Source organism: Melopsittacus undulatus, chromosome 1, assembly GCF_012275295.1.
Source record: "Melopsittacus undulatus isolate bMelUnd1 chromosome 1, bMelUnd1.mat.Z, whole genome shotgun sequence".
Lineage (NCBI taxonomy): Eukaryota > Metazoa > Chordata > Aves > Psittaciformes > Psittaculidae > Melopsittacus > Melopsittacus undulatus.
In genome coordinates, this window is record NC_047527.1 from 123,158,682 (window position 1) to 123,180,576 (window position 21,895).

The 21,895-nt window shown below is 40.1% G+C and overlaps 1 protein-coding gene across 3 annotated transcripts in view; it reads left to right on the forward strand.

The window, feature by feature from the left end:
- The window catches only part of DYNC1I1 (dynein cytoplasmic 1 intermediate chain 1), a 189,191-nt gene that overhangs the window by 118,450 nt on the left and 48,846 nt on the right, over positions 1 to 21,895 (forward strand). For all 3 annotated transcript variants that reach the window (XM_034061953.1, XM_034061959.1, XM_034061957.1), the window contains one exon: positions 19,708 to 19,854. In XM_034061953.1, coding sequence (XP_033917844.1) covers positions 19,708 to 19,854 — 147 coding nt within the window. The remainder of the gene's footprint in view (positions 1 to 19,707; positions 19,855 to 21,895) is intronic.

A 21,895-nucleotide genomic window follows, 5' to 3' on the forward strand; every position in this document is an offset into this window, starting at 1 on the left:
ATAGTGGGAGGGAGTTGCTGGAATTGAAGTTACCGCTTCAACCCGATTAAGTAACCTTTAATTCTGGGCATGTTTTTCTAATTTGCTATACTGAAAAACAACTTCACAAGGAATCTAGGCCTGCGCAGCAAATATGCCATACAGATTTATATACATATATATGTATGTGTGTGTGTGTGTACTACCTTTGAAATGAGAACTTGTATTTTTCTGGATATCATATTCAGCAGACTGATGTGTTCTTTCAGCCTGCTTAAAATGTTAGCTCAGATCCCATGTTCAAATTCTTCTAGGGCGCACATGCAGCTTAATATTAAACAAAAAATACTCAAGAGGAGAGATTGCCCATCGTCCTTCAACTAGATTGATTTTGCAAGATAATAACCAGATTCATGGTAGCCCTTCAGAGTACACAAAGGGGAGATTGACTACAGATGTAACAATGAGCTCTGCTAACTAAAAATTCTATCTAGTTTTAAAAGCAGGTACACTTAAGCATGGGAGGTATCATTCACTGAATTGGAAGTTTTGAGGCAGGCTATAATCTCCATTGGAAAAATACAAAGTCAGGGCGAGAGATTTGTCCTGGCTATGCTTCTAATTCTTCCATTAAATTGGATGGCCACGTTTTTAGAACTGGAATCTTAAAAACTGGGAACTGAAAGACACATAAAACATTGTGCTTTCACATGCATCCTGGACTCATTATCTAGTAAAATGAAATCAGTTCTTCTGTCCATGGGAAGTACTTATTTTCTTGGTCAAGCTGTCCACAGATAGTTTGCAATATAAGTCCATTACAAGTTGGAACCATGTTTGAACCACCATTATGGGGCTTCTGACATGCAGAATATCTTCTGCATCTCAGGTCAGATGGGGATACCCACATGGGATTAAATAGGGAAGCAAAAAGCATGAGATTTGGTCTTTTGAGCACAGGTTTTGTCCTGACTCAGATGGAAAATAAGAAAAAAAATTATCTTAGCTCATAGTCTGGGATTCAGTTCTGTAGATCATCATGTTATTCTGTTAGTGGAAGCCAAGTGTATTATTATTAGTCAGCCTCATGTAATTTTTATTACCATTTTTGCAAGGGAAACATTCCCTTATTCAGTTCTGATTCAGTCAGTTCTCTAGGTCTTCTGTAAGACAGGCCCAGTTTTAATTCTGCAATACATGACTTTATAACAGTCTAGCCCAGTATCTAGTGGTGACCACACACCTTATCCTTACAGCCTGGTTGCCCAGATATGACACACACAGTACTTTGAGGGTCTTTTCCTCATAGACTTCTCTTTTCCTTTCCAAAGACTTTCTATAAAAACATGGGTCTTAATAAATACTATATGGTGCAGACTGACAGACCTTTTGCCTTTCAATGCGTGGTCTCACAGAGTGAGATACAAGCAAGTAGAAACTCATTTCAGATGTGACTGCCAAGGAACTCATGCAAGCCACTTCTGAGAAGCCAAATTAATAAATAGGTTTAAAAGCCATTTCTGAGGAACTTCTAAGAAATTTTACCTCAGAAGTTCAGATAACATCAATAAAAATAGATACATGAAACGTCTCTGGACAGCTGAAGAGCTGACTGAACTTCAGGAGACAGAACTTCAGATACCTCTTGTGCATATCTGGTAAATTCTTGAAGCTTAGAACTGTAATGTTTTTCTGTCTTTCCTGATATATTATACAGAATTAAGTGAGATAATTATGGTGGAATGTCTTAATTTTCTTTATGTCTTTCTATGACTTTTTGTAATCTTACACGGGATCATTGAAATTGTCATAATCAGAAGAGGCTTTCCCAGTGCCTTCATTGAAAGCTGGCAGAACCCACAGGCTTCAACTAAAGTTGTCTATCAGCCATGGTAGATAATGATGCAAATATCTACCAGCAATGTTTTTTCCTAATTTCAGTCAGCAAAACAATTGATTAAGTCCTCAAACATGAGGTATTATGCATTCTGGAAATACGACATTCTTGCCCAGTTTAAAATTATATTAAGTTATTTGCTTTTTTGTAGGTCATAATAAATTTCATAGCTTATTCATAGAATATGTTTTGCTACAAATTCTGGGTTCAATTTTAGTTAATATCCATTAAAGGAGAAAATAACTATCAGCCAAGTGGACTTGTTTATTTATTAATTCATATGAACCGCCATGTGATCTATCAAGTCTTTTCTAAACAAAACTGGCTTCTACTCTTTCCTCCTGTGGAATATTTCTTTTCTTCTACTTGTTTTATTTTTGCCCTTCTTTGGGTTTTTATACTTCTGCTTTATTCAGTGATGTGCTGACAGTATTTTAGCTGGGACTCTAGCAGATTTTTTCCTCTATAGCTCATCATACATCTCTTTACCACAGGGTTAGAAATGGGAAAGCAAAGAATAGTGGGCAATTTGCTCATTTATTTTCCTATGCAAGCAAAAAAAAAAATGTTGTCTCAAGCAAAATCAAAGTGGAAAGGTGATACCATTCGCCAAAGGAATGAACACTCAATACTTTCCTTAGGTAGTGAGGGATAAATTTAGCATGCAGTTAATACTGCAGAGTGCAGACTGGGAATGTCTTTGCAGGGAAGAATCAGGGATGTCCTCTGCCCGCACCCTGGAGCATCACAAACTCTTGCTGTAATCCAGTGCATTCCAAAGAGAAAACCCAAGACTTTCAGAAGTACTTTATGAGGCCTTGGATGAGTCATCCCTGGTTGGGTTGGTTTGGCAGTATCCAGAGAGGGAATGAATTCCAGCAACAACATGGAAATCACATTGACTTTCCCTTGGTTTGGTGGGAGAATTTTAAGCAGTGGTTCACACTGCTTCTCTCAGCTACTGTTGGTCTGCATTTTGGTGGGGATGGCAAAACCTAAAATGGTATGGCATGGTTATTGATTATATGACTCAACATGAGCTCAATCCTATATCAGTTTATGCAATGCATGGAGCTGGCCTGAACTACTAATTGTTAGAGTAGCACCAACAATATTTCTCAGTCTTTCTTAGAAAGAAATGTCCATTATGTGCTTTTTTGCTGAACAAAAAAAATAAAATCTACATTACCTGTTAATTATGAGGATTATTTGTAATGCAATGCCCATTGTTTATGTGCTGCTAATCATCTCTGCTCACAATATTGCCTCTGTTTCCTGGTGGTATGATCTAAGCTTTCTAAGCCAAAGTGACCTGAAGAAGTATGTGAAACTTTGCACTAACATTTCTGGTTGAGTGAGGCAAGTGAGAACTCAGACTGTGTTTGCAATAAATTGGCTAGTTTAAGTCTGAGCTATCATACCCTTCCTTTCAGCAGGGCCTGTTAGCATGGCTGCAGCACTGCTCTTATACCAGATCTCATAGCTTTTGGGTTAGAGCTGATCTGCAAGACAGAAGTCACAAGAAAAAGATAACGTAGTGGACTTGGGGATATTACAAACCATTTCCTTTCTTCTGGAACTAAAGAGGGGTTATTAAAGTTGGTTGAGGTATCTGGATCTCAGCTTCAAGCATCCATCATTTCAGGAAAGGAGGCATGGGGGAAGACAGCTAAAGATATTAGTTTCATGCAAATAAACCAAATTGAATGTTACTTTCTTTTTTGGAGGCCTCTGCATTGTGTTTGAGAAGTTTGATGAATTCTGCTTTACTACACCCAATTTAATGATAGCAGCAACAGAAAGAATGACTACATTGACTGCATTTTGATTTATTAGAGATTATTTCTGATCTATTAATTTCCTCTTTCTCAACTACATCTTTTTCAACTGTCTCAAACGGGCAGTGAGAAGTACAGATCTGACACTTAGAAGTAATACCATTCAGGGTATTTTTAAGGAAGGAGAGCACATGTGAAGTAGCTTTTATTTGAGGAAGCAGTAACCATTTAAGAGTTCTTTCAAGGAGTCAGAATGACTTTTAGCATAATCACAAAAAGATTCCAGCAGTATATCACTTTTAATAGCTGCAGCTATTTCTGTCCTTTTCCTAAAGTGCCATGCAGTCACATTTACTTGGCTGGTTCCATCTCTTTACCAGTCTGTCAGGTTTTTTTTTGTGGGATATGGGACTTGTGTTTTCTATTTTAATTTCAAGAAAAGCTGTCCATGCTTGGAAAATATTGGTGGATTGGGTACAGAAATCAGCCACTCAGCCACACCACAAAATGTTTCATTCTCCCCTAGCTTTTTTGTAGTGGCTTCTCTACACTGCCATTAAGTTATGTGTTTGACCACTCTTCATTGCTTATCCTGGTGTGGTCTTTCCCTTTTCAACTAAATGGATGGAGTCAGAAATGCATATCTTAGAATTAGATGCTCTGAGGTAAGTGAAGGCCTATATTTAGTGGCTGATGTTGGCCAGAGTTGACTTTTTTTCCTGATTTGGTTCCTTTGTTGTTGTCTGCACTTTCAAAATCAACATAAATTCCTTCAGATGTGCTTTTTGATCCAGCAGCCTGTCTTCTGAAGGTGCTGAGCACCCAGATCCATGAGACTTGTGTGCAGAACAGGCTGAGGTAACAGCATGAATGACTACTCTCCTCTTTTTCTTCTTGTCCTTGAGTTTCCTTCTCTACGCCAGACCAGAGCTCAGTCCCTCCAGAACTTTAGAAGAAAAGAAGTACTACAACAAGTTTAATTCTCAAGAAAGTATGGCTGGAATACTTAAATAATAAAGAAAAATTTCTCTGACAATTATATTGGTGCTTCTCCACAAAGGATTCCTCACTTTGTTGCTGCTATCTAAGCTTCAAATAAGGATCCTGTTCTTCAGAGCCACAGAAGAAGTGACATACCCTAAACTCCGTCCAAGCTTCCCAGAATTTCCGAAGTAAAATCAGTCTCGGTGTCTTGTAAGAGAGGACATCTGTGATCAGTCTTTAAATACTGCAAATCTCAGAGAAGACACATGGCTCTGAGCTGACTGCAAATTTAAAACAAAACAAAATCTTTATTTGAAAGAGAAAGTCTTTTCCAACTTGAATTATCCTGTGACCCTATGATCGTAAACATGAATCAGATTCTACCCATTTTCATAGTAGTTCTTCAGCAAGTGGACCTCTGAATGTTTGTGGATGCCTGTGAAGATGCTGAGGCAGCTCCCATAGTGGGAATGCTCCAATACCTACCCAGGGACTCAAATTTGTTGCAGAATTTTTGTTACATATACCAAAATGTTGTAAAACTGACTGAAGTAGGGCTTCTTCAGAGATAAAGGGGTTGTTTTGTCTTCATTTCTGTTTCATTTCCTGCTGTGCGTTGTTGGTAGGATGATCTTTGTGCAGCTGTGTAGACCTCTGCTGTGCCTGTTCTCCGGGACACACTGTTGCTATGACGTTTGTGACTGGTCATTTGCACACTGTAATAATTCATGCAGATGCAGAGGTGCAGTATTTTGAATTAAAATTTGGGGGAACTTGTAACTATGCCACTGGGGGAAGAGAACAGTTGAAATTGTTTCACAAGCTATGGCTTGTGACAGGGGCATACTCATCCTGTTCTTTTTTTAGCATTTTTTTCCTCTGTTCTGTTGTGTTTGTCCAGACTGGAACATAGAAGCACAGAGCAGTTTGTGCTGTGAGGATTTCAGTAAACAAGAGCCCATGTCTTGCCTCTTAGGTCTTTGTTTTAGGTTCTCCCTCCTGTTCCCAGTGGATAACAGCTTCTTTTTTTTTGCTCCTTTTTTTTGTATTGGAGCCTATACCACTTTTAGCATTTTGTGATTAAAAATAACAATCATTTGGCCTAGATTTAGTGCTCTAATACTTGTGGAGAGATTGTGTATGAGTCAGTAGAAGTTACACCCAAACACCCAACGATTGGATGTAGTATTCGGAAAAAGTTTTCCAGTGTCTTAGGCAAGAGAAGAGACCTGCATCCATCAGATTTGTACAGGGAGCCAAAGACAACAAAATATAGAAGAGGCAGAGCCTCCTGTCTCCCAGATAGTACTAAAATTTAAGGCATCAATGAGGGAGGACAGAAAAGGCACTGGAAATGTGCAAATGCATATTCTGTCTTAGCTGCCACAGTGTCTTAACCTGTCCTGAGATCACCAGTATGAGATGCCCCAAGGCCTGCTTTACTGCTGTTAATGCGGAATCTGCCAGCATCTGCAGTTCAAGAAAAGAAACTACATGTTCCACACAGCCTTTTAGTCCTAAAACCTCTAAAAAACTGACCTTATTTCCACACAAAATCAAGTCATGGTATTTTTTCATAGCAAAAGTAAGAGAGGTAACCTTCTTCCAGGCAAGGTTGGAGAGAAAATTAAGCATCATTATGCAGACTAAAAGGATGTCAGTTGGATTCACAGTTGCATGCCTTCCCTTGCATTTAGCTGTATCTTTCCCAATGCTTAGCAAAGATTTTTCTGTGATGACTTGGATCTATTGCTGTCTTGTGCAGAACCTTGAAGAGCAACACACCCATCAAAGCCAATGTGTGCATTATAACAGCATAATTGTATGCCATAGCCCATCAGCCTGTAAAATGACTGTAAAATGTAGGTGGGTGCAGTTTCCCTATTAGTAATTAACATTCTGAATTACTTGAGGACTGTGTTTATAAAAACAAAGTCTGCTAGCAACATAATGCTCTGTTGCTTAGAGCAATGCTTAACATCGATCATCTTCCTCATTTGAAACTGAGATTTCAATTATGAATCAAAGAATTAGGAAGTGACAAATTTGCTTGTCTTTCTTACATGGAAAATTTTAGGTGGCTCCTGCTTCAAAGCTTTTTTTGGAAGGGGTAGATTATTATATACTTAAATGATATGCTGTCACCACTAGCAATAGCAACGTGCTTTTTGTAGGTATTGTGATTCGTAATGAATCTGTACTTACTGACGCTGTTCTCTTCTTAAAGTTCACATAGTCCTCCTTTCAGACCAAATATAAATATTACATTGACCACTGATACGGCAGGCGTTCTTTTTTATTTTGAAGTTTCTTTGTTTTCACTAATAACTTTCATTTTACCTTTCTGCATTGCTGGCATCTAATAAGCAATATGCAAATAATGCATTTTGCAAAAAACCCAGCATTTGAATTTGTGGCATTAGACATGCAGTGTTTTTAAACTTCAGCTAGCTAAGAAAAAAAATACCTCAGTCAAAAACTATATTTCATAAGAGAAAATTATAGTGATATTGATGGTTTGCCAAAACCTCAAGCAGTGACAAAATCCACAGTGTCCTGAAAGAGATGCCTTTGTAAAACCATTCCTTTGCAGATGGCTTAGATTATTGATACTTATAAGCACATGACATTATTCTTTCAACTCAGAATTTTTAAAAACTGTGTTGATAAAAAATGCTGATTTGTCACACTATCCCAAAATTGCAGAGAAAAAACAGCACCAAATCCTGCAATTGTTCCTGAGCATGTTCAGTAATTTACTAGTTGCTGATTTGGTTGCATTTCAGAGAAAGAGAGGAAGGAAAGGAAAAACTAATATAACTTTCCTTTGCTGATGTGAACGTTGTGTTTTATAATTTTTCTTGTATATCTGAAACTCCCACTGCTAAAGAGTTTTGGGTGAACAAGAAATGCGGCATCAGATGTGAAATCAACAAGTCACTGGGTTCTTCCACAGAATTTTTTTCCATAAAAGATATAAAACCATGCAATTCCCTAGCTGCACTGAAAATGATGGATAAACAGCTACAGGCATGACTTTTCTGTTTGGGTTATGTAACTGTTCTCAGAGCAAGCTACTTGCAATGGTGAGTGCATTTGGTCCAAATTCGAGAAAATTATTTCACCTCATGATTTTCATCTCTGTGGGAGCTCTATGTGAGGAGTGAAGCCTCTTTCTCTGTTACCTGGCATAAAATGTGAAACAGTTACTCTTCTGAAGTGCTGTAAAGGCCCCAGAAACCAAGAAATCCATCACTACACTCCAGGATACAACTGTCCTCTGCTTTAGGTTAACCTAAAGGGCATGCTTTAGGTTGTCCTCTACCCCCATGGCTGGATGACTGACAAGCACTTCCCTGAAAAGAACTTTTGTATATGGGCAACATTGATGTAATGATGATTTAAGCTCCCTGCTTCCCACAAAGGGAAAGCAGAGGCACATGCTGACTGGCTGAGATACTGATATTATCCTTGGAAGGTGTTTCCCATGGGGCAGAGAGAAAGAAAAAGTGCAATTATTTTAGCATGAGATGACAAGCAAATGTCCTATGTGCAAGAAGCAATATGCTTTTAAAAACTTGTCATGTTGAAGGGATCAGAGTGTTTTCATTATCTCTACAATAAAATGTGCGAGGGTGCATTAGGGTCTGTGAGTAATTCATTTTTATTGCTCTTATAACAAAATTTAGTATTTTTTGTAGCAAAGATAAATACTGATTCTGCTTCAGTTCCATGTTGTCCATGAACATGTACTGAACCACCAGTCTTTTCATAGGGAGAACATACTTAACATTTGCTACCTCATGTTTACATCTGTAAATAAATAGACTAAGCCCAATTTGGACTGAGTTAAAAACATATAGGAGTTGTGCAGAACTGCTGTTTGCCATGAGTTGTCTGAGGTAAATCCACTTTTCCTTTCAGAATGATGATGCATTAGAAAAGGTCCCATCACTGATGGGAGTGGATTGTAGAATCATAGAATGGTTTGACTTGGAACAGACCTTAAAGACCATCCAGTTCCAACCCCCTGCCACCTTCCACTGGACCAGGTTGCTCTAAGCCCCATCCAACCTGGCCTTGAACACTTCCAGGGATGGGGCACCCACAGCTTCTCTGAGCACCCTGTGCCAGTGCCTCACCACCCTCATAGTAAAAATTTCTTCCTAATGTTTGATCTAAATCTCCCCTCTTTCAGCTTAAATCCATTGCTCCTTGTCCTGTTAATACATATCTTTGTAAAAAGTCCTTCTCCAGCTTTGTTGTAGGCTCCCTTTAGGTATTGGAAGGGTGCTCTAAGGTCTTCCTGGAGCCTTCTCTTCTCCAGGCTGAACATGCCCAACTCTCTCTGTCTTCATAGGAGAGCTGCTCTAGCCCTCTGATCATCTTCATGGCCCTCCTCCTGGACTCACATGTGCAGGTCCATGGATGACCTGGGCAAGCTGTTTTTCAAGAAAGATGTTACTCCAGAGGTCAGCAAATGTAAGCTGGCATAACTATGCTGATTTATTTTAACTAAGGCTTTAACCCTGAGACTAGAAAACCACTTGTTTCATTCCTTCCTCCTCTACCGGAATACTCATGGAAAAAAATAGCAGAAGCCAAGCAGCAGAACCTTGCAGTTGAGGAAAGCAGGATGTGCAATTTCAAGAAATTAAGGTTTGTTTGGAGAAAGGGGAATAAAAGATTGGGTCTGTAATGGGAAGTAGTCGTCTATTCCTGTATGACTTTAACTGCTCCCTAATGCTCTATGCGTGTGGAGCCAGGCTACTCTTGCAGAATTTGTACAGTAATTTTTGATAGGAGACAGGCAGTGCAGAGGCAAGCCATGTTCCCGCCCTCATTCATAAATACAGGCTTGCCTGTGGTATATTCTTCATTTACACTAGAAAGCTGGTTTTGCCTCTCAGTCTCTCAATCCTCATATCTATGTGCAATGTTTAATTAATTTTCAATTATTTCCAATTATATAGTGACACTACTTACAAGTGATACATCAGTAAAAGTGATGGATTTGGGCAAATATAATAGACTGTCAGTCTTCACTAGAAGCTACAATTAAATCAAAAAGATAAGAAAAGATTACTGTAATTATTATGACAGTGAACTGGTAGAAGTTTGCCCAAGTGACACAAGACTACAGAGTACAAAAAGCCAATTGCTTAGAAACAATTAAAATAAGATATACTGTCATCCCTTTGCTCCCTAGCCTTAATCTGGGGAACTAAGTGACCTATCTCCAGGATCAGGCAGAACTCCATTTAGCCAAGGACCTGTAGGCTCTTTGTTAAGTAGAGGGGTCCAGTAAGTAGAGATTCCTCAATTTCTGAGCTTACCAGGGAAAGAGAGACTTGGACATCCTAGAGCAAGTCCAGCAAAGGATATCTAAGATAATTTAGGGATCAGAGAGCTGGACGTCAAGAAGACTCAAGGGGGTCTTATCTGACGGGAAAGAAAAGAGGAAGGGGTCAGGCTCTTCTCAGTGACATCCAGTGCTAGGTCATGAGACACTGGGCACAAACTGAAATACAGGAAGTTGCGTTTAAGCATAGGAAAAAAACTCTTTTACTGTGAGGATGACTGACTACTGGCACAGGTTGCCCAGAGAGATCATGGGGTCTTCATTCATGGAGGTACTCAAAACCCAAACTACACATAGTCAACAGCAATCTGCTCTACCTGACCCTGCTCTGAGCCAGGGATTGCAATAGACAACCTCTAGATGTGCCTTCCAATCTTGGCTGTTCAATGAGCCTGTCTCTGACGCTTTATACTCCTTTTCTCTTCCCTGTCTCTGAGGTTATGCAGAAGTCAGCTGGACCATGACTGTCTAATTCTACAGAGGCTTCCCAGGACTAACTGAACATCAGGGTTTCTTTCCTCCTCCCTGAAAGGAGATCACTGGCTCTCAGAAGCCCTGAATAAAGAAACTGCCTGTTGAGGAAAAGTACTTACCAATTTGCTGGACTGTGAGCAGGCTTTTGAGTCTCTGAAGTCATGGGAATTAACTACAGTTAAGCAAATGAACTTCTGAGAAAAGATGGACTTAAGCATATAGATAAGTTTTTTCCTCACCTGGGGCTTTAAAGTGTTCTTGGTCTGATTTGTTCAAACTGATGACCATGCCTGAGTTCTCATGGCCCATGCATTTATTGGGGGGGATTGGACTGAGTACTACACTTCAGATATATCTGCAACTCCCTTATAAGCAACTGTGACTACTATGCCCAATTTCACAGGCTGAGCTGTAAATAATTATCCTTGCAGCATCTGTACTGACTTCTAATTCGTCTGTGGCTTCACATAGTTTGATTGATCAAATGCGTGGTTTGAAGAACTGCTGCCATAGAAACCACCAAGCTACCACTGCAGCTCAAGAACAACTTGTGTTTCTATTCCTGTTCTCCAGGTCTGGAATTTGCTATCTCTGTATGCTCTGTAAAGTCTAATTCTAGTATTTCCAGAACTTGCCATTAAGTGATCTTAGTTGTGCTTTCTTTTTGAGGAGACCAGGGCACCAAAATGCCAGGCAAGCCTAGCCCATACCTCCCTCTCTGAGGGATCTCTTCTGCTTTTGCATAGTGTTAGATGGGAGCCACCCTGGATAGGGACTCTTGAGCTGCTGATGCCAGGTCATGGTTCCAGCAGAAAGCAGACTCTGCCTGGAGAAGAGATGTGCAGCAACAAGAAGCTTAAGTCTTTATCCCAGTAGCTGGGGCACTTTATGAGCATGTGGCGGAGCTGCCAAGACTAGGTCTGTGTTTTATATTTGATAATATCAGAGAATAGGCAGAAGTAATTCAGGAAAAGTGACCAGAACTCCTGAACTTCTCCTTCCCAGCCAGGTTCCACAAGCATTTGCTGGATAGGAGTGGCTTCACCCTCATAGATGCTTTTGCCTGGAGTTGCCTAACACAGCACTTAGAAAAGGCTTTGGTTTGTGCAATGTTTTGAGCATGTGCTTCTCAAGAGCTGTATTTCATTTGGCAGTGCTTATAATATTAACCCACCCCCCCCCCCCCCCAAAAAAAAAAGCCAACCCAAAACTGTGGGAATGCAAAGAGATACAATGATAATTATAGTAACCAAAACAGGCTGAACTGAGCTCTTCCTCTTCTTTTTTTACTATAGATTCTATAATCTTTTTATCTCTATTCTGCTATCCTCATGTATTGATAATAGTGCATGGAATACAAACAGTGCTTGGAGGCTATGCAAACAGAGATGGCTTTTGGAAACTCATCCTATATTCAATTTAAAAACAAAACAAACCCAAAAACAACAACAAAAAATTCTGTTGGGAATTAATTGTTGCTGAATCTGAGTTTTGGCTGCTGGCATACCAAAACTGTTAAGACATTCATTTATGTTCCAATGATTTTAGCTAGATTTACAGATGTGGTTAGGTTCCTAAAGAAGAAGAGAAAGGCAGGCAATGGATTTACCAGTGCACTTTGCAGTACCTAACTACCTCTGTTTACCCAACTCGCTGGTGCATAGATAGCTATGCATACATGGGCAGCTTTAGGTTTTGAGTGCTTCTTAAAACAGGGACTGCAGGTAAATGTGTGCAGAATGTTAAGGAGGTTTCATCACTAGAAATCTATTCAGGCTACAATTCACCAAATGTAACTTCTAAAATCTCTTGGAATTTCCCTCCGTATGAAAACTGTTAATTTTACTTAACAGAACCTAAAGTGTCGGTAGAAACAGCTTCTTTTTTTGCCACGTCTCATGTAGGGATGACTGATTTCTAAAGGATTTCTCATAGTTGATAGGGATGTCCTGCCACCAGCCCTGTATTTTCAGAAAGCAACAGAACACTCTTCAGTTTTAGAACTGCTTCTTGCCATAAGCCATTTCTGATCACTCCACCAAGTATATTTTTCATATAATGTTATTTGGTCAACTCTAGAAGCCTTCATCAGACTGAGATACCTTTGAAAGAAATCGGTTACAAACCTATCATAACAATGCAGTCTTTGTCCCACAGAACTTGAAGCTATGGTTATTTGTGGTGGCAGGCAGCAGCACCATCACCCATGTGCTAAACTGGCTGTGTGTATAGCAGCTCTGGTTCAGAAGTCATTGGCTAATACTGTGCTGAAACTAGTGAGCCCTGCTGCATGCAAGCAGAGTGCCAGAATGCCAGGCTCAGGATGACACCTACCATCTGCTCCAGCCTGTGATATGAGCAGGGATAGCAGAAGGTCTCCACACTCCTCCTGCAGACACACGCCCCAAGGCTCTTGGTCTGCAAGGATGGTGCAGATCTGTCACTTTAGGCTTGTGAATAATTTAATCAAAACAATTAAGGGTGCTCATGTTAGAGTGTCGTGATCTAAACAAAACAAACAAACAAAGGAAGTACTTGCTTCTCCAACATGCAGGCACAAGGATTTGTACCTGCAATTTAATAAGCAGCCAGATCCTAATCAGAGAAAACAGACAAATTTGGGTACTTAGCATGTAAGTAATAGGGTGGAAAGAAAACTTGATTTTGGTGTGCATGAAGTTATGAAATTGCTCCTTATTTCTCCAGGCTTTAATTCTCTCCTCATCAGTCTAACAAAGAAAGTGTGATATTCAGCAAAGACTATATTCTTAGGCTTGCATGTATCTGTAGTAATTCAAGGTTACCAAATTGATTGATTGTTGCAGTCATGGATAAAGGCAGGCAGGATTTCCCTGTATTGCATTTGTGAAGTATCGTGTTTATCTGGTTTTGCTGTAGAGCAAGCAGTTTTGCTGCTTTTCTGAGTCATCACAACACCACTGAATTAATAATATTAGCAAATGCACTTTCCAAAAGGGCTGAAGTACAGATTCCCTTCTGGCAAGGCAGCTTGTGGACTTTCTTTTGATTATTTTACTCTTGTAGTTACATGGGCTGAACCTGCAGTTACAGAGATGAAAGTAGAAAGCTTCAGCTTTCTGCCCTGATTAAAATGAAGGCATGACGCTGGATATTGCCTTTCTGCAGACTTGGGCAGAGCTTTCTGATTCTGCTGCAATGCTCAGATGTCAGCACTGAGGTTAGATGTCAGTTACCTACCCTGTAAACTTGGCTAAGAAAGAGCTGCGTTTCCTGACATACTCTTTTCCTTCTTTTTAAGGACTCTAGTACTTTTTCAATAAAAATAAATTTAATTTGTGGCTCCATTTCAGCTCCATTGGTTTGATGGTATAAGTGGAGCAATACCAGTTTTGGATTTAGAGCAGTCGTGTGGCTGAGTCTCTCTGTGCAGCTTTCATGTGGTCGGGTGAGACATTCTTAGAATCCCCAAACATTTTTGAAGATCCTAAACTGGAGACATTCACAATTCTTCCCTCCCTTTCTACCATTAATCCTTCATGTTTTAACAAGCACTGAAGTTAATACAGCCTACACTCTTTCCTGTCACACTGGGCCCCCCTCCCTCCTTTCTTTCTCTTGAATAAAGCAATCTGTTCTTTCCAGTCCATACTCTTGTAAATCAAAGGGGTAGATGTCGACACACACCATAACCAAGTATAAACTTCCTTTTTTTAATTAAACAGGATTCTGACATTTGTTTTGAAGAAGTGTTTGCTTGGATTTATTTATTTTTCTAAACACGTGAAGGATGTCAACTGCTTTTCTTTTATTTTTAGTAGAAGATGAATTTTGTATGGTACCACAATCTCTAGTGCAAAATCTTTCAGATGTTGTTTCATAGTTGAATAGGCAGCCAGTTGAGGACGCAATACAGAAGTCTTGGCATTTAAAGCTTTTAGAATTAAGAGCTAACCTCTTTGGTAAACGTTTCAGTACAGATAAATTGTGTATTGGGTACCTTTTCAAATTCAGCTGGGAAAAACAGTTGTAATTCTGTCATTATCTTCTCTGCTGTTTGCTTATTAATATTAATTATACCTAGACATTTATGTGAAACACAGGTTCATAATAGCTGATACTAAAGAAAGAAAAGCAAGCAAGACTCTTGGAAGGAACATAGTCTCTCTTTCAGGTATTTCATTAGCCAAGGCAAAGTCACCCTAGAATTGCCTCTTTCAAGGTACCCCACACCTTCTTTTATGGTGCAAGAAGGATGTAATAGGGCACTAAACCAGACAATCTACTGTTCAGATATGATACACTACTTTCCACGCTGGTTCTCAGTTACTAGTCCTTGGCCTGGCAGGGAAAAAAAGGGCTTTATTTAGTAACTCAGTTGCTGTTTTTTTTCTAGATGATGATTTTAATCCACCCTTGCAGTTGAGCAGTATCATCCATATGTGTTCTGGGACCTCATGTAAGTGTGTATAGCAATGCAAGCATGAGAAGATGGTCTCCTGATTGACTGGCCAAAAGAAGGTAGGGCAGTTCTCAGAGGGAATAGGAGTGCTTAGACTCTTTGAATGCTGTTCTTCATGAGCACGACTGAGAGCAAAAGGTTATAAGTAAACTGCATGTATACTTTTGGCCTTTGTCTTTATTTATTTATTTCTCAGGATGGCAGGCATAATTGGTCAGAGGTCCAGTCCCTATTCCTCAGTTCCTATGGATAAAGAACTAAGAATTTGGCACCTTTTCATGTTTCTAGCTAAGCAACAGTAGAACAGCTCTGTCCCGCTGCTGTCAGTCCCTCTAAGTCAATTCTGTCAAGCACGGAGAATGACCTGCCTCCTCATCTCAGCTGCAGTTAATTTTATTGCCCACTGTTGTCTCTCTTAGACTGACCTATAGTAGCATGCCACAGACTTTGGTGCTTTTTTGCATATGTTTGCTCAGCTAGAAAAGCTACCCAGGAGTTTCCTGAGTGCCTGCTGCAATATAACCTGGTATTTTGGAGCCTAGAAATGCCTGTGAACTCCTCAGATCGCATCTTCCCACTGACAGAGTATTGTTTTGAGATACATCTGGTGTCAAGTGTAGGCATATGGTACCAGTATGGCAGCACTGCCTATAGAGGTGGTTTCCTGCAGAAGAGGTCTTGCTGAATGCAGTAGTCATAGCCTATTGAAAGTCATTATTGTTTAGCACCCAGGTCTTTGTGAACTTGTTTGACTGGTGGCTGGGCAGAGTGCCATCCAAATCTATGGACATGAGCACAGACAGCTGAGTCTCTGAGGCCTTACACGCATCAGATGTGGGTACTGAGGTCAGGCTTCTCAGTAAGGAGAATCTAAATGACTGGCTGTCCCTAGCATGTGTATCTGTGGTTGAAGGGATATGCCATCAGTATTCCAAATCTGGCCTGGATTAAGCATCTAAAATAAAAAACAGCTCTGCCAGCCACTTGAAGAGGGCTCGGGGCTTGTTTGAATCGAGTGCATCAGTGGGAAGGGAGGGAGGAGAAGGAGGAGGAGGAGGCAGAGGCAGCTGAGCAAAGTCACCACCTCCCCACCCCTGTAGCTCATCTTTCCATATGGACTGAGACGACCAAAATGGGGGGCCGGTGTGTTCTGCATTCATCCCTCTGACTGCAGGCCCCTCCATGGGCTGGGCAGCACTTCTGTTTCTGAGGCCGTGACAAGAGCACAGACATTTCATGCTTTTTTTCTTCATTATGTTTTCAGCACAGTTCTTGTAACAGCTGGGAGCAGAAGCTTTAGCATTCAGGAAGAGGGACTGCCCATTTTCCACACAAAAGATCTCAGGTTTGCCAGCCTGGGCCTGGCTCTCCCATTTGCTTGGGCAGTGTTCCCACCTGGAGCTGCTTTGGGCTCGCCCCTTAACTCTTCATCGCTGCAGAACACAAGGGATGAGGCGGCAACACCAGCATGGTGGTACCCACGAGGAGCAGAAAATCTGGTGGAAGATCTCAAAGCCAGGAGTACCAGAAATACTTCAGTAAGGTTGGGAGAAACCTAAAGAGAGGCAGAGGCAGAGAAAGCTAAATCAGTTGACTGTGTTTGCACAGAGGGAGAAAACACTAGGGCATTAAGTTAAAGTGAATAATGAAATGATTCACCACACAGCACAATGCAGAGAAATGAAGGTGACTGAACACTTGGGTTTGCCTGTCTCTTGTGGGTCCTGACAGCTTGCAGACACAGATGCTCTGTGGCACCCATAAAAAGATAACACTGGGAACTTCCTATTCTAAATACTGCTTTTCTGCTATGGACACTAACCTTCCTGTGGAATTGTCTTCTGACATGATCCCTCTCTGTGCATTCTTGCCATATACTATGAAACTAGCTGCTTCTGTTCTCTGTGATGCTTAACTATGCACCTGCAGCATATAAAATGTACCTAACTGAAAAACTGGGAAGCTTTGCCATCATTATTGGATAGTGCCGTGAGATTTCCCTAGAAAGGTGTGGTAGAAGTGCAAAGAGGGAATATGCTGTTATTTTTAAACCCGACCATGTGTTCTTTCCTCTCCCTTTGAAGTCAGTGGCAAAACTGTTTTAGAGAAGCAAGACTGCTTGAATCGGCAAACAAGAGGCAGCCTGAAGGCAGAAGAGGCTTACAGGGAATGGTTTCTGCTGCTCTCCTTGAGCAGAGAGCTGTTCAGACAGACTGGAGACCTGTCTGCCGCTCTCTCCCATTAAGGCTAAGAAGTGAATGCTTTTAAAGTTGTTAAATGAATGGGCTGGATCTTAGAGCCCTTACTCATCTGAGTACTGCCATTAACTTTAAGAAAATAATCACTATATTAAGTGCTCTGGAGTGGAGTCCTTAAATTGTTAAAATCTAATATTTGACAGAAGTTTTTTTCTCAGTAGAAAAATAATATTGACATAATTAAAAGGATCTGAACATTTCATCAGCTGAAGAACACAAGTTGCTTTGGAGCAATACGTAAAACTAGAAGCAGCGCAAAGGACTTGAGTCCGTGTCACGTCTGTAGGTTATTTTTGAACTTCATGAAAAAACACACTTTAGCAGTTTATATCCTGACCATTCAACTGTGTTCTGGCATTCTGAATTCAAAAACATGCTAACCATGAAAACACAACATTTAAAAATACACTGTCCACTTGGCTGCTTTGCCCTGCTTCAGAGTCACTCAAGTTTGTTTCGGACAAACTGAGAACTTTGTTGTGGATTGACTGTTTGAACTGGGGTTTCTTAAAATACATGTGGAGCCTTGTAGCTGCTGCAGGGTGTACACAGTGGTGGAGCTGTACTGTTTTAAAATCTTCTGTCTATTTCACTTCATGTAAGAATATCTGTCAGCTTAGTTATAAGGAATGAGAGGGGATGATTAAAACAACTCACGAAGCCATTAAACAAAGAGATAAAACATAGAACATGTGCTGTAGGATCGTTTTAATTATAATGTATGGGGGATCTGTGGAAACTGGATGGCAGCTGCATTGTAGCTGAGTTTTAAGCTCCTCTTAGCAGTTCCAAAGTCCTGTTACTCAAAAGTGGGATTTCTTATCTGTAAAGCTAATAGGTCCTTTGGAAATGGTGTTTGAAACCTACCTTTTGTTGCTATGACTGACCATAGTGTAATTATTATGCTCAAACACTTAGATAGATATGGACTAAGATGGGCAATTATGTATACTAATCATCTAGTCATCAGCAAAAGCTTTAGTCAAGAAGGGAAGGGATCAAAGATGTCAAGTGAACAGCCATGAGAATCTGGAGAGAATGGAGAAAAAAAAAGGTAGTGGCTGCTTATTTCATTGCCTTGGTGATCTTACTTAGTAAAAAAACCCAATATTGAATGTACTGCTGTATGCTACGTCTGCTGAGCTAACTTAGCATGTAATCTGGCTTTAAACAGTAATAGCAGGCAGCCACATGAATTCTATAAAAACTATTTAAACTTCACATTTTGCTTTATTCTCATTAACCTAGTTATAGACATCAAGAGTTAGCATAATTAATTCAGGCCCTATCAGAAAGGGTTTATAAATCTCTGGTGTGAAAGTTCAAACCAGCCTCTAGCCAGTAGAAATCAGGATGAGGAGCAGGAGCAGTAAGGAAAGATAACTAACGTATCTACCCACATCAAGGATTTTAAAACTCGATCCATTCCTGCCAGAGACAGGGTTGTCAGCTAGGTAGACACTGGGTCTAGTTCAGCTTGGCAACTCTAATATTTTGAATTCAACAAAGTTTACTTAAATGTCGGCAATGCTTTTTATGCATCTGAAATATGGTAATTTAGTTAACCCTTTGTCATTGAGTATAATGGGTTCACATATGGGAACATCACAACTTCAAAGTACCCAGTCATTAAACTGTAAGAAAGGTTTGTTACAAAAATTCATCTGAAAGAGCCAAAAAAATCAATTTTTAAGAATGCAGCCACTAAAAGTGAATTTAACTTTCTGACTGTAATTGCTGCAGCAGTTTAAGTCTTGCTCTGTGGCTTGTAAGCATCACTAAAACTGCCCGTGGAAAAATGACATTTGCTTCTGTTTGCAAAAAGTCTTTATTACTATGTGAATTCTCAGGAAATTATATGAATGCTGTAACTTTTGGTTTCCAATGTGCATGAAACAAAGACATAGCATCCAGGACCAATTATATAAATATGGGAAATAATTCCTTAAAAAGAGGATGAAGGACCCAGAGGAATTACAGCTTGTTCTGTTGACTGTAGCTTGTTGGCATATGAAGGTTCTGGGGACTGTTCCCTTGAGGACTTCATATGTTGTATGTTATGTTAAAGAGACTGGAAGGTGGTAGTTGGAATAGATATCCATCTCCGTTATGGTTTATGGGACAAGTGCAATAGGGAAGAGCTCTCCCTGATGGAAAATCATGGGCCAGGACGCCAGACTCTGGTGGGCTGGCATTTGGTTACTTGAAGTTCTCAGTTTTGGAAATGATATTAAGCAATGTCCCATCACTGTCATGGAGAGGTTATCTCAGATTTTTAGGATCATGCTAAGACTCACCCTGTGGTGCCTTTTTTCCCTAGGACCAATGGAACTACATATTTTAGTGTCAAAATTATCTCTTCGCATGTGTCCTGTTGGCTTTAGCAGGATTTCTGGTGTGCAAGGAATATGAATAGAGCTCATGTTGTGATTTCTAAAATACAAAATGATAATTACAATATGCTTCCTTAAGGAAAAAATTGAAGGTGTTTGACCATGAAACCCTTCTCTCCTCCTCTACCTGTTTTACTCCAGTCCTCCGTGATGTCTGTCTGTTTTGCCCGCTTTCACCCAAACCTGGTCGTTGGTGGAACATACTCTGGCCAAATTGTCTTGTGGGATAATCGTAGTCACAGGCGCACTCCGGTTCAGAGAACTCCGTTATCTGCTGCTGCTCACACGGTAAGGATAAAAATCACCTCTTTGGGTTTTTTTAGGGGAAACAGTCAGCAGGGAAGTGAAGCTGTCTAGTGTGTCTACAATAATGGTTGCCACACAGATGTGTGTGGCAACATAAGTGTTGTCATTGAAGGGAAAGAAATAAGTAAGAAAGATGTACAACCACCTCCTGTAAGTGCTTAACCATCACACTTCGTATGGTCAGGTCAGGAGATTATCCTCCTTTCCAAGAAGGAAAGCAGGATCAATTGCAACACTTGAGCAAGGCACCTTTGTGCCAGCACAGTGGCACTGCAACTCTTGCTCTTTATTGCCTGTCAGGTTAATATAGAGACTGTGTCTGTCAGTCCAGCATGGCAGGCAATTTGAATCACTTATTGTTGTCTTTTACACAAGTTTCTCTTTTGAACCAGATTAGGCACCCACAGTGGTCTCAGTGAAGTCCTGTAAATAGACACTGGTACCCTTGTAAAGAGTGGGGCAGTTTGCTTCTGTTTTCCCATACAAGAATATGTATATGTCTGTCATGGTTTCCTAATCCGGACAGGGCCATAAGGCAGAGCTTGCACAATGAGGGGGAGCTTGTTTCAATTGAACTGTGTGGAAGAGCATTTTGCTGTTACACAGTAATACTTGCAGATAGATACAGTGATAGTGGCACGGGGTTCTGGTGTTGTCTGGGAGATATACAGGCAGATCAGCAACACAAAATGACTGAAAAAGAAGAGAGTTTCTTTGTCCCACAAAGATGATGTCTGTGGTAGATGACTCTCTCACATTTCAAAGTACTCATATTGTGCTGGAGGAAGAAACAAGCCTGTATTGCCTGGTAAAGTGTTCTCACTCTGCTATGGCACTGACCTCCAGTCCATCCTGCACTAAAATGTTATGCATTCTTGAGCTCTCCTCTTCCAGAGTTTGGGCTCAAGCAGCCTGTTCATAAGAGCTGGAAGGTGTACTCATGGGATGATAAACACATCCCATGCTGGGAGTGAGCCTGGCACCATTCTTGAGTGGGAAGCAGAAAAGAAAATACAGGCAAAATGGAAGAGAAAAATGTAATAGTATGATATAAGAATGCAGAGAAATGCAGATTTCCTGAAACATAAGAAACTGAACTTCACAAAGCACTCTGAGAGATGAGATAATAATTTCGTTATAGCGGAGAGAAAGATCAGATTAAGTCATAGGTCTTTTGCAACTCCAGCTTTTACGATCCTATGATTCTTCTCTTTGGAATTTGCAGATCAAGGTTCAGCTTTTAGTTGGCTGTGACAACACAATCCTTGAAGTTAAAAGACAGCTCTAGAAGCCATGCCATGTGAATTAATGCAAAAGATTCAGCATCAGGCCAGTATTATGATAGCAAGTCTCTTATATTAAAAAACGACAGGTGTGCCACAGACATGCTTAACGGGCCAGGCAGTACAAATATTGTTCCCTAAATTTCCACTATCATGAATGTTGATGTAATAATCTAATGATCTGTGCCATGGGTTACAACTTCAATATTGCTTTTCATTTCCCTAATGTTTTTGCTCATTTTGTCGCCAGTTAATGTTGTTCAATCTGCATGAAGAGAAACACTCTCTCTTGGAAGTGCAATTTAGAGATGTAGCAGACCAGAAAACTGGTGGCAAAAAGCTGACTATCACTGAAAATTGAACAACTGGGACTCAAAATCTAGTGGAAAAGAAAAGATTAATGGGAAGTAATTTGTTTACAATCACAAAATGTTTAAGACAAAATTGTCCCTCCTGGAATTATATATTAAACTAGTTTTATTATAGCAATAGAACAATATGTGATGTTTTGCTTTTAACAAACGTAAATAAATGACTTTCAGTTGTGGATGGGCACTTTATGTGCTGTCATGGATTGGTATAAATAAGTGTTTACACAGTCTAACATGAGGAAGCATGATGTTTTTAAGGAGTGATCAGATTTTACAATAAGGGTGCTGTATGTTCATATATAAGAATCACATAAAACGTAAATAAATCTTGGTTGCAAAAGGCTGGCTTGAATTCTCACTGCCAAGAAA